At 35.8% G+C, this 14228-nt stretch overlaps 1 protein-coding gene across 11 annotated transcripts in view; it reads right to left on the bottom strand.

Moving 5' to 3' along the window:
* Positions 1-14228, bottom strand: part of SLC4A7 (solute carrier family 4 member 7) — a 93607-nt gene that overhangs the window by 39950 nt on the left and 39429 nt on the right. For 7 of the 11 annotated variants that reach the window (XR_010081707.1, XM_063408798.1, XM_063408801.1 and 4 more), the window contains exons 3-6: positions 6566-6709; positions 4256-4391; positions 3075-3235; positions 684-872 (exon numbers count right to left, since the gene is read on the bottom strand). Coding sequence is in view for 10 of the 11 variants with exons in the window: in XM_063408798.1 (XP_063264868.1) it covers positions 684-872; positions 3075-3235; positions 4256-4391; positions 6566-6709 (630 nt within the window). In the remaining variant the exon portion in view is untranslated. The remainder of the gene's footprint in view (positions 1-683; positions 873-3074; positions 3236-4255; positions 4392-6565; positions 6710-14228) is intronic. The other 4 variants (XM_063408800.1, XM_063408803.1, XM_063408805.1 and 1 more) reach the window with 1 other exon arrangement.

The following is a 14228-nucleotide window of genomic DNA, read 5'->3' as shown; positions in this document are numbered from 1 at the left end:
CAAGAATACAAGTAAGCTGCTCTGTAGTACATATTACTATTTGGGATTTGGGACTGCATGTCTAGAATAAATTTTCCGGATTTGGTTCAAAAAATATATGGTGCAGCTTCTAAGAATATTGCCAATACTTTTCTTCGGTTTGGGACTTTTGTTCCCCTTAGACCCTCACCTACAAAACAAGATTAAAATAAACAGTGTCCCAGCTGACTGTACTACCTTACCCAATGGCATAGCAAACTTCTTGTCAAATGAACATAATAACACTGGTTTAAAACACAGTAATTGTCAGCATCACTGAACACTGGTAACTAAATCTCTTGTGCAAAAACTGTAAAAGCAAGTAGGATCCATCTGACATGTGTAAGTTATGCCACAATGCTAAAATTCCTCAAACATTGGACATTTTATTGAAGCATATACTAAAAAACATTAGGATCAATGTAGGTCTACTACTATACTTCAAAATAATAACACATGCTATGGTATACAGGCAGGAGTAGAATATTTGAGCAAATTAAAAAAATATCACCCACAGCTACACATCACACACACTCTTATTGTTAGTTCTTTGCTCATCAAGAAGGAAACACTTATCTGTTATTACCAGCTGACCTTTCCTTCATCTCCCAGTGAGAACATCATTTATCAGGTTAGTACAGACTGGATGCCACAACTTATCTCACCATTTCGTTCAAGCAAGTGAGGGTCAGAATGTTTCTTGCCTATATCTGCGAAAGATCGAACTAGAGGAATCCGGCTGCTGAGTTTTTTCTCATTCTGATGATGGTGCCTCTTTAGAAGAGCCTCTCTCACGTTCTCTCTTATGGATTCATCCAGCTGGCCAGAGGCAATCATGTTGTCCAAAACCATATCTACACAGTAATAACAAAAGAAGAAAGAAGAAAATTATACAGGTAGCCATCAAATCTCTTTCACCTCATTCAAGCACTGTAGTTGCACCAAATAATAAAAGAAAATCAAAATCTATTTAAAAGAAAAGTCTTCTCTTTAGCAAAATCATCTTCAAGAATCCACAGGAAATTAAGACTTCACTAACAAGCAAATGTGATAATAAGAAAAGCACAACGTGCAGACCCGAGAGAGTATTTATTAGTAGCATCATTTCAAGAAATGAATTGCTTAGTACATTATAATTTATAGCCATTTACTTCAACTTTCAATGGAAACTCACTTTCAAAAAAGTATTTACTGTATTCAACAAACCTGCACTAGGAGTGAGTACACAAATACAAACACAATGGAGAACACACTTATGACAGTCTTAACCTGGTGTTCCTTACTTTTAAAAGTATATACAACTATATAAAAGTGGAAGTTGGTATAGAATGAGATGAATTACACAACTCCTGTCATCTTCAGATGCTCTGAACTCTTGAGACTCTCTGCTGAAAACATCTGATTCACATGTTTTAGAAGGGGAAGTATGAAACAAAATCTAGGTATATCATCTAAAATAAACTACTCATCTGTCAAACAACATCAAGTTTCAAAATGGCATCTTACCAGTATGATCACACCAGGAAACAACACCTACATATCAGGGAAAATACATGCTGTGGTTTCTTAGGGGACCTTTTTTTTAATTAATAATAAAAATAAAATAAATTAATAAAAGATCTCAACCTGCACAAAGCAGCACAAACCTACGTGACAAATTTTTAAATATATTTCCCCAGTTTTAACTAATGTATTGAGACTTAAGTGCATTGTTAAACTGAAATAGCATAGAACTTCTCACCATGAAAAATGTTAGGGCTCAGGATAGGGCTCTGTCCTTCCTAACAGAACAACATGCACCAAAGTGTCTGTCAGTACAGTGCAGCTTCTTTCTGAGATCACTGGTAACATACAGCCACTTGTCACAGGTTCTCAAAAGGAAACCTGCCACCCTCTCTCTCCTCTTCTTATGAGTAAGAAACAGTATTACCTACTGGGTACTCCTGGAAACAAGACAACACATTTGTATACCAAGCAGGGCTAACTCACGTGCTTCACAATGGTATCTAAAATTAACTTGAAACAAATTCATACAATCTCTTAAGGCATCCTAGTTCCAAACTGAAATACCCGCTACTCAGAGTGCTGCTTACACAGAATTAAGCAACTACTTTCCTTATGTATTATCGCTAAATTCAATTACTCAAAATAAAATTATAAACCAAAACATTACATTTACAAACAATGTATTGAACTGTCTTGTTCAATAAGTCAGAAAAATAGGAAGGGAATACCAATTTCCTGAGTGAATTTCAAGGACTTCAAAACAAGAAAACATTTCAAGTACTGCCTAAGTTTTTAATTTCAAAACACCTTGTCCTTCACACACATGTTGGTCAACCCTAAGTCTCATAAGACTCCTGAGAAAGCATTCCACTGTGTGATACCTGTAGCAAGAGATATCAGGAAAATTATGTAGAACTAATTCAAATGCATTTAGAGCAGCAGACATATATAATGTATATATATATGTGCATGTATCTATATATTATATTTATATTATACTTATAAATATATATATATGAAAGTCTTCAAAGCTACCTGTATAGTATCCAAAATGACCTGTGATTAGTGAGGACACTCAACACAGTAGGTCAAACAACATGTAGAAAATTTATTTCTGCTCACCTCTTATAAAGGTGAAAAAAATACCAGATGTGCAACAACCAACTGCACTAATGGCATCAAGTTAACATCAGGCAAAATATGATTAATAATTATGGTACTAACGTGCACAAATAACTCCTAAAATGTTCTGGCAGATATTTACAATTCATCTGTAGAAACAAAGACAGAGAACACATTAAGGGATTAGAAGATAAAGGCAAGTTGTGGGCCTCATCCTAAAATACATACTAAGGAGCATCTACTCATTCAGTGTTGCTTTTTGTAAGTGAAGTTTGTAGGACCAGCTCCTCTCAACCACATCAAGAAAAGTGCCGCAAGCATGCACATACCTGTTTCTTCGCCACAGTATTTTCAAAAACACAGATAAGCACCTCAAGTTAAAGATCAAAATTTAAGGATAAAATATTTTAAAAAATTGTTGCTGCAACCTGCTATCTCATCAAGTGTGTTTGCTCTCATGTCCAACATGACCGTCCCATTAAGAATACAGCTCCGCAGTTCAAAGAGGCTGTGCAGAGACAGAGTTGCTACGTAAGGCTTGCTCCATCGATCACCACCATCTTCAACATCCTCCTCAAACTTCAGCCACCTGAAATGCATTCACATACACACATTTATATTTATCATGGAAGGAAAATCTGGCAAGCAATCCCACTCTTCCATGTGGCTTAGGCATGACATAGAACAGAAAATCCCATGAAATCCTACCAGCTTTCGTCTTCTCAGAAGACAGCCCAACTGATTAACATTTCTATCAAGCCTTAATAACCACACTCAGCTGTTTTAGTTTTTACCTATTTTGTTTCTTTTGGCTTGACCAATGCCTGTCTCTTCACATGTTCTTGTGAAGAATATGGCAGTCTGACTTATTACCCGATTTGCATCTTGATCTCATTAGTATTTTGGGATTAGAAAGCTGTCTGAAACACACCATATAGCATGTTCAAGTCTCCTAAGGCTGCTAAGTCAGACATTTAAGAACTAGGCAATATTAACACGTGAAACTATAAACTGATCTTGATTCCCACTCACAGGTATTATGCAAATTGAGTACAAAAGTTAACATGCAACAAGGTAGCTGGAAGTACTGAATGCAGAAAAATTTGACACAGTGCATATGTAGAAGGAAGCAACTAAGCCAGTAAGGGTCAAAACCAATCATGGCATCCTGTAACGTTCAGGCATGCAATTTGCCAAAAACCAATCAAATACTACCCAAGAAAAAACATAACACCCAATTTTCTTTATTTTACAGAAAAAAATGATACTAATATATTGGCAATAATATATCAAAGAGATTTCTGAGATTGCAAATACCACACTCCATAGACGAACACCCGTATTTATAACTTGGCATACTCCTACCTTTCAAAATGTTTGGTATGATCAGCTTTAGGGGAGAGAACACATCACCAGAAAGACTGAGGGTCTCTTGAAAACATTATTGATTCTTTCAGAGTCGGACAAGAACTAAAGTTTTGGTTTGTTAAGCAAGAATTGAGTAAACAACTCCTATAGATAGCAAAGATTCTAAGCCAAACCTGGCTTGCAATTCTTTGAAATAAAATTACTATAAGATATACCCTGAAACAATCTACTCCAAACATACCTAGCTGTTTCTCTCCATTCATATTCTTCTCCATCCCTGAAGAAAAGTTCATCCATTTCAGTGAAGAGATCATGAGGAATGTGTTCATCATCATCTTCAGTACCCAAGATAAACTGCACTCGTTGGGATGGTGTATCTTGAAGAAACGAAGAAACTGAATAATTAGGAGAATTCATACCTCTGTGAAACAAGAAACACTACATTACAGTGAAATCTCCTGCCCTCAGCTAGAAATACGCAGGACAGCATCCTCTTCAAGAGGGAAGAGGAGCAAAAGAAATACATGCATGTCTTTTAAAGAAGGCTCTCTGAATATTTTGCACTGTTTCTGAAAACAAAACATCTGGAAATCCATGTTTATGAAAATTAATCAACTATTTTTGGCTCTTCTATTGACTGCCAATACGAAAATTAACATCAACAGCAAATTTGGTTTTTAAAAAAGTAGGAATTATTATATCAAAAGACTACAAACCTTGTTTTCATTTTGAGAACAAAATAAGTAATATCATCATGACATAAGACACTAAAGAAGAAAAAGTTAAAACAGGCTGATGGAAACTTACTTACAGATCAGCTGCCCAAGCAATAGTTCAAGATAGTCATCAGTGAGCAGCCAGGCACTCACTGTTAGAGCAGCAGATTTTTCTGTGGTCTGTTGCTATTTATGTAGGATAAACTTTTTTCATTGCATGGTTGGAGCATTCTGTATAAATTAGCATAGGAAAGTAGAAAACTATGTAGCTGAAGCATCCAGAAAATATTTTAACTTCTCAGACTATAATGCCTAGTGGAACAGGCTCAATAATTTGCTAGAAAATTAAACTATCCTTACTGATCCAGTAAGCACTGGATTTCAATTAATATGAGCAAAACTTGAAAAAAACTACCAATTAAACCACATGATTTTAGAGATACTTTTAATACTTACACAAAGATTTTTTTCAACTCAAGTGAATTTTCACATTATAAGGGTTCAATATGTTATCTCAAGGAAGGTCGGAAACAGAAAATCCAGGTAAATCTCAATTTTAATTTTTTAAAAATTTTCTCAAATTTTAAAAATCTTAACTTTGTTCACTGAAACGTAGCTCTCACAGCTGTTACATGTGAATATACAACTGTAGGCTTCTACTGTAGAAAGAAGATGGCCTTTAGATTTTAACATAAGGTCTGAATTACTAACAAAGTTCATTCCACACTGAGTTTTGATTTAGCATTTTTGTTCTGGTATACACCATCATCCAGTAGCATAATTGTGAAGTGTGCTTTTGAATGCAAACAACATTCATTATCAGTTAAGGTCTACAGCAGATTGTTTCCATCCCAAAACCAATACACCCCAGAACCCTGTCAAACCCTGTGCAAACAATATACAAAAGCAGCCAGAACAGAGAAGTAAATTTTTATCAACTTAGTGCCACTTGTTTCTTCAAAAACGTACAGCAGGACTCTAGAAACATAATGTCAATTATAATAATTTGTATTTGGGAGGGGAAGCCTTGAAGATGGTTGATACCAAGAACCATAGGAAAACGGTAAAAGGAGATTTGTCAAAGCATTTCCATTTGAGAACTCCTTTGTTTCAGGTACTGGTCCCATGTAGAACATGCTGCTAGTCATTGAAAGGTAATAGTGAACAGCATGGTGTCCACACTTAAATTCAAGCACTGCACCACGATTTGCCCATTTATGGCAGTCTAGGAATAAAAATGGACTTAGGGTCTCAAAGAAAAACTGCTAAGCGTACTGCCAAATAATTTCATTTCAGAGAATGATATGACAAAATTATCATCTCTTGAGGATAACAGGCCGAGGGGGCAGTTTGTGATCCAAAACAAAAACTTATGAGGCAGTACAATTCCTTTACTAGCAGATAGCAAGAAGTTTGAAGTAAATATTTAAATAAAATAAGATAATTGATCAAATTACCATGGCAAATGCTGCTTTTCACAGCTACGTGCTTAGTTTCAAAAATCAGAGGAATAAGCATACACGACTACACAATCTGACAAAAGGTGTCTAATTTAAATAACACAGATTTTCATGCTACAGGAGAGCATTACAAAGCTCTAGTCTAACCTATTCAGTGCAGGCTGCTGAACATTCATGCAGACAGCTGGACCAAGTCCAACAGCTTCTGACTTAGATAAAACACAACCACAAAATCCTTGTCTGATTGTACACAGAAACACATTAATTACAGTGAGAATAAAAGAAATAGCACAAAACAAACAACATTTAAGCACAGAGTAGCTACTAAAGTTTATTTTCAAGAGACAAGAAGAACATGCACAACAAATTTCTCACCATATGATGGAGATTCTCGGCCATCCTCTCTATCAGTTTCTTTTTCTTTTTTTCTTCTGTGATGCCTGTGCCCACGATGTCTATGCCGTCGACGGCCTGGCTTTCCAAGTGGGACATGAACTCCAATATACACAGCTCTGTGACCTTTCCAAGAAAGTTTAAAAGGACACAAGTAAACAAAAAAATTACTTACTGCCCAAATTTAGTATCCAAAGACAAGGGATTTAAGAAAGAGAAATCCAAAAGCACTTGACAAAATTACCTTTAGTGCACTAACATGACCATTTCCTTTCTGTCCTTCCAGGATGTAAAGAAACTAGTGTTAGATTAATTTCTCTGATAAATTAGATAATATTCAGTTTAAGAATTCAGTTGTGAAACAAATAATACAGAAGTACAAGCTTGACCTGTAACACTGAAAGAAGCTACTTGAGAAACATGAGGCCAAGGCAGAGAAATTACATGATAGTCCTCTTTTTTTGCAGGGATTCATATCAGGACAGTTGTAAGAATGGCAAAATAATCTCCTGGTTCAGCTTCATCAAGAAATTACCCTTTGTTTAGAGTCTGCAAGTAGTTTTCAGACCTTGAAAGAGCTGTCAATATTTCCTCAAGTAGCATACAACACATCAAAGTGAAACTGACGTTCAATTACACCATTAATTTAGTACAGGAACATAAAAGGAACTTTATTTCGAAATGAAAATCCACATGTCAAATAACTTCCAGAGATGTTGGGGTGGGGTTTTTTCCTATTCTAGAACATTTTAATAAATTTAGGAGTACATCCACAAATTAATGCACACTGTTCTTTAAGACATGTACTTTCAACATCTTGCTTCTCCTTTGACCTTTCACATCAAGACAATACTAACATCAACATCTTAGCAAAAAACATTAACTGACTGTTATGAACATATTATTACCATGTCTCCTGAAATGGAGATAGCATGTACAATAGGCTTTTCAATTCCTATTTAAACAAACAATTGCAGGAAGAGACAAATTAACTATAACACTAAATACTCTGTTTCATGGTGTTGAAGAGTTACTATGGAAGACTGATATTAACCAAAGGAAAAGGAAGTGGTCTTCCAGCTCTCAGACAGATGCAAATTCAGCAAATTTACATTATGCAGGCAAGCCCTAGAAATTGTGACTACACATACATGCATATATGTGTACCTAGCACACATAGACTAGATAAAAGATATAGAAAATTCCTGACAATTATAGAGCTTTAAAGAAAAAAACCAGTAAGATGTCAAGCTTATTTCCCAAAAAAAAAAGAATCCCTAAGCCAAAAAGATACTGCTTTATAGAAGTTTTGTGTATCTTTACAGAGCTACATGACTAAAAATAAAAGTAAAAATCATTATTAACACAAGTAAGTTCAACATTTCATTAATTTGGTCAAAGATTCCTTTTCACATAACAAGATCCAATTCTTGACACCCTTCCAACACTAGTTTAATTAGAGTTGACTGCTGGCACTATGACCAAATCTGAAATTAAGCATATTAAAAGCTATTTGTTTCCATGTAAGAGTGGAAAAGAGATTAATTTCTCGAAGCACTCACCAGCCCTATTTATAGAGAGAGACTTGTCTTTTGTGAGTTTCTTCCAACAACACCCAACCCCTGCCCGGCAGCCTGACCTCTGCCCTCCATGACTGCTATGCACAATGCGATTCCCAGAGAAATTAATGCCAATGTGACACCTATAAATCACTGCACTTGGTATATAATATGACTGGGGGCATCATTAACAATGGTCATGTTGTTGATGCCATCATGATACAATTATCTTATACATAGGGAAAAGAAAAGTATGAGGTTCAAAAATAACTGCATTACTCACCACATCCCACTCAAAGCTGCAACTCAGTGAGCCACCACTCACTGCAAGTGCTGTTACTATGCCTGTTAGGGTTTCTGGTTTATTTCATATATTCAATTAGCAAGTATCAAACTACAGTTTATATATACACTTCAACAGTTCTATTTGTTGCCAAATTGTTGGATGTTTTGCCGGAACTATTTCTTCCTAAGAGAAACTCTAGCAGATCTAGCAGACTTCTAGTAATAGAAGCATTTTATATAATTGCTTGTTTTAATATTGTTAATAAGACTGTTTTAAGCATGTGTTTTGATCACTGTACTGAACAAAAAAAAAAAAAAAAAAACCAAACCAAACCCACCCCACACACACAAAAAAAAACCAATCTTGAAGGAATCTGAGAATCTGAAACTGTTCAGAATTTTAATCCCTGAGAAATAAGGACTTTCACACTTTGGTCTCTTGCTGTTCTCACAAATAAGAGACAAAAATCCCTCACAAGTTTTCCAAGGATCTCCATCTTAAACAATATACCTTGCTATAGCAAAAACTGGCATTTGTAATAGTGTGACCATTTCCATAGTCAGTGACCATGTTGCTGCATGGAGGAGAGGTGGAACAAGCAAATGAGGAGTCTATCTCCTTTTACCTAATTGCACTGGAACAGAATTTTTTTTTTCCAGTAGAAAAGTTTGGAAGAGAGCAGATATGCTGCAAAGATACAGGTAAAAGCTACAGAAAATTGAGGTGAAATAAGCAACAAACAGGTGTTTTTTAAACAACCTCTGTCCATAGCAAATGGCTTTTACTATCACAGAACTACAAAATCATGTCCAGATGCCTCACAGCTGCCTCAAGCACACGAAGTAGGCACTGCCAAGTTAATAACCTGGACAGTCAGTCCACAACCTACATTTGATATGGCTGCTCAGCTCCAAAAGGAAGATTTACAGGAAGCACCTTCTTGCTACCTGAACAAACTAGGGTCTCACAGACAGGGAACAGCCTAGCCATGGGTTATTATTCTGCCCTTCAGCCCACACTGCCCAGAAGAGAATACTGTGAGACTATTTCCACATGTACACATGGTCTTGCAGGCTAATGTAAACCAAGAATATCTTCCCCAAACCACTTCTGTATAGCCAAAGTGTTCAGACATCTGCAATGGTATTTTGGGACTAATGCAAAATGTCAATGAGCAAATGATGTTCAGTATTTATAAAGTAAAATAGATCTCAATCCGATGTAATCTTATCGGAATAACTTTAAGAAAAAGCCTGATGTTGACAAAGAGCCTCTGAAATATTTTTCAGAGCATGCAGTGGGGGTGGCAGTACAATAGACTAACCAAGGAAAATTTACCTACAGCAAACAGAAGATTATGAGTGCACCTGACTGCTCCTTAGCAAAAGGAACCTTCATTCTGGTATCACAAACAGTCATAAATAAAGACACTTCAACTACTGTCTAGAAAATCTGAAACTACTGCAGTTGAGTATACTGCCATGATTACCCAAAAACATCTTACAGGCATATTCAACTCCAAAGGTGGGACAAAACTACATAACAAAATTGGACAAGCTTAACTTTGATTCTAACTCAACAAAGCAAAGCATTGAGAAGCCTTCTAAAAATAAGATCACTGCACTGGGTAGGTCTGTGTTTCCTTAAGTTTCATTATTCAGATAGGACTAATAATGTTTGCAAATGGACAGATTAAGATTTATTTATAAATAAAATTTACAAGGAAAAGCAAAATGAAACAAAACCATTGTCTTTTTTTTCCCTTAATTTCCAACGAACTGGGTGAAACAGCTTATGATATCCTTCAGCCTGGCCAAAAAAACCTAACCTAAACAATATTACAAAACTGACCTTCAAGAAAGGCATCTAATATGAAGTTAATATATCACCAGTGAAAGCAATTGAGAGAAATTTAACTCTGAAAAGGCTGGGATTCAAGTTTCTAGCGTCGAGTGTTATTTTTAAAAGGGACACAACCTTTACTTGAATATTGTGTTTAAAAGTTCAAAAGGTACATCATGTGACCTTCAAAGCTTTATTCACGTAAATGTCTGTACCACAGTACCACTTTCAAAGAAAGCTTCTTACAGAATTACTATAAACCAATAATCAATAGAATTAGTAGACTGCCCAATACTAAATTTAGTAATACAAAGCTCAAGAGATGATTGCTCATTTTAATCCAACATGACTTTATCCAAGCTTAGCTGTTCAAATCCACTGAGAGTATTTACTACTTAAGGCCTTTATCAATATGAAACAAACTTAAATGTTAGGAACTTGAAACGTGTCTCCATCACATGGCTGATCTCCAATCACATGGTTGGTCTCACTCCAAAAGTCAGTTTGGGTAAACTCCTATAACATTTACAGAAAATAAAATGCTCTATGTTTCTTGCTTTTTCCCCAGAGTTCCTATGAAAATAGTAATAGAGGACTTCTTAAGTCTGAGAGAGATCAACAAAAATGCCCTGATGTCACTAGGCTTTAAATACAATTCCACACAGAACCTTCTCTTTTCTTCGGCTAAATGCCTTTTAACCTTCATAGAAAGAAGGACATTATTCTCCATCTTAACAAGGAAAAGCAAAGAAAATCAAGTTTATATCTATGTGGATTCTCAAATCCTGTTACTCAGAAATTTGAACTAAGAGCAATCATATATATTAATCACGGATGTAAGGACCATCTGGAGGTGAGCTACCTGGTCCATCTTGCTATCAGTACAACCAACTTCAAAGCTGAAGCTATGGTTTTGATCAATTTAATTAGGATGACAGCCATCCTTTTAGTATTTTTAAGGACATATGTTCTACAGCCTATCTCGGCAACCTATATCAACCTACAGCAACACAGTACCGAAAAAAACCCATCCTAATATCCAACTCACTTCCAATCTAGCATCTTATGTGTGATCCCCCTCACCCTTTCACAATGCATCAGTGTGACCTCATCTTCTCAATAAGCTCTGAAGTCTGCTGAAGACTAAAACTTTGTGACAAGAATTACTATTTTTTTATTAAAATCTTCAAATAATGGTCTGAAGATGGATAATTTATTTTATACTGAAGCCTTTTTAAATCGAATATTATAATCTACCTCATCTTAGCATGGAGTCTTCCAGTATGGAAAAACTGGAGTATCTGCAGGAGAGATCCTAATCCACTCCTTAAGATCATAAAACGGGGAAGAAATCCAGCTGTTTGATGCCTTAACTCACATCTCTGAGTGCATTACCCTAGTAGGAAAGATCTGGAACACAGCATCTCATTCCTTGGTATTAATTTCCCTTACATCACAGAGAAGACTTGTAAGCACAAAAATAAGCTCAATGTAATCTACGAGCACAACTCCTTGCGACCTTTTCACAAGGCTGCTCTGAAGGCAGAAGCACACAAATGGGAAAAAGTAGGTGGATGGAAGAAGTAAGAGTGAGAATAAAAGTGTCTTTTCTTGCCCTTAAAATTTTTACAGCCCATAAGACTTCCCCAAATATTCTTGGTTCTGGTAAAACTTAAGGAACAAGAACAGTGCCTCTACGCACATACACCCCCTTGTTTATTTGTAACGAAAAAAACACTCAAATCACTAATTCACAAAAAATACTTCTGCTATGCTAATTTTCTAATTAAAAATAATGCCCTATTTCTGATGGATGCAATTAAACACACAGATTAGTATTGATATTGAAGTTCCTGGCATAAGAAAGAAACTAAGTACTTCAGAACAAACAGCATTTTCCACTTATTTTATAAACTTCTCATGCACATTTCCCAAGAAAGAGTCAAATTATTTTCTACAGAATTAATGTATCAAAAGTGAATATAAAATAATTTGGTAAAATCTTGGTCTTCCACACATAAATTGACTACTAAGAAGTCCTTTAATTACCAAGGAGTCTTCTCGTTAAAAGCTATCTCTTGCTCTCAGAATTAAATATTCGAGAGAAAACTTTCTAACCAAATCTGTAAAAAGAAGTAAAGAAAATTCTTTCATGGGATAGCTGCATGCCATGACTGGAACCCAAAGCTTCTCCACAGTACAGCATATTTTAGAATCCCTTACACGTCCTGGGCTGTACTCTGAAATCTCCTGCTGCTCCTAGCAATTCGGTCTATCTGAGACTACATTCTTTATACTTGAACTCATAAAACTAAGATGGACAATCCCAAACCATAGTTAGCATAGCACAGAGTAAAGCAGTTCAGGAAGAGTGTTTTCTCACTACATGACAACAATTGGCATATTATGCTGACAAAAACAGTAAATGCCAGGTTTCTCATTACAACAAGAAGTGATTTTTTTCTGACTTAAAACCAAATGAGTTTGTAGGAATAGTCATAGAGAAAAATGAATTGAATACTTCTATCAGACACAATCAATGATATTCAAGAAGGCATTATCAGCAATTACATTAGACATGCAGGTAGGAACAGTAACAGGAAAAGCTCAGTGCTGGGTGGCAGTGCCACACAGGGATTCTGGCACAGACTTCCACCTGTGGCTCACTGCCAGCCCCGATCTTCCTTGCCTGGGAAAGGAGCCAGCCCTTGCTACCCACGCGAGGGGGCCGAGCCATCCCTGCACTGCACAGCCAAGCCAGACCAGAGCTGGGCCCCACGCTTTATCTGAGCTGAGGATCCTTGGTCCAGCCTGTCTCTGCAGCAGAGCTCAGGAAAAAGGATACACATACAAGGTAACTTCAAAGAGTTGTTTCTGTTGGAGGAAAGGAAACCTAGAAGCAAACAATTCAAGCAGAAGTCCCACCAACATTCAAGACTAGCCTTTTGTCCACTAAACACGACATAAAACTCCAGAATGGTTTGGGTTGCAACGGATCTTAAAAATCATCAGTTCCCATCTCCCTGGTAAAGACACAAGGCTTCTACATTCATAACACTGTTCTTGTAAAATATTTCATAAGGAACTTCTGAAATGAAAATTTTCTGACTTCAGCAACAGGTCGCAAATACATTGTCATTACAAATTTGATCACACCCCTCTCTTGTACAAGTGCTTAAATAGATTGGTTTGTCAAATGCATCTGCTGATATTTTAAGATATGCAAAACATTACAGAAGGAATCTCAGTTCATAGAAGGGTTACCTGTTCCTTAGAAAAACTGAAACTCCCTCCTTTTTTTATTTCTTATTTTGTAAATTAAACACTAGCTTTCAGGGAACTGTAAATAGAGAAATTATCCATTCATTAATAGTTCTAGTATCCAACAAGGCACAAGTTTAGTCAATTTTTAGAATAATTGATTTTTAAGGGATTAAAAAAAGATAAATGTTATGAAAGCTCATCAAGAAGTAATAGGTTGCAGAATCAAGTAGTTTTGTCTGCCTCATCTCAAAAATTTTATATTTGAGTGATCTGGAACTATCAAGTTTATTGCAAATTTTAAGTTTTGGTTCATGCTGTTTGGTAGAACTTCACTTTTATGACCATATTACTTTACTAATAATTTTATGCGTGTTTCAGACTATAGTTATTATAGCTATTATAGTTAGCAGTAGCTATTTTTTATAAAATTTCTGACGCAGTCAGAATAAAAACATTACATATTGTTCTGTCAAATAAAAGAAGTTTGGGGAAAAAACACTAGGGCACAGTTTATGTCAAACATTTTTAAAAAGCTTCATATTGCAAAACATTTGTACAGCAAGTTTTCTACTGAAATACACAATATTCACCCAAGGGGAGAAAAAAATACAAGATTAATTGATTACCTGTCCTTGTCAACTAAGATTAAATGAAAACCACAGTTCTTTTCTTAAACAAATTTTAAGGCTCACCA

The sequence above is a fragment of the Prinia subflava genome, chromosome 1 (genome assembly GCF_021018805.1).
Source record: "Prinia subflava isolate CZ2003 ecotype Zambia chromosome 1, Cam_Psub_1.2, whole genome shotgun sequence".
Taxonomy (NCBI): Eukaryota; Metazoa; Chordata; class Aves; order Passeriformes; family Cisticolidae; genus Prinia; species Prinia subflava.
This window is presented reverse-complemented; position numbering and strand designations above follow the sequence as displayed.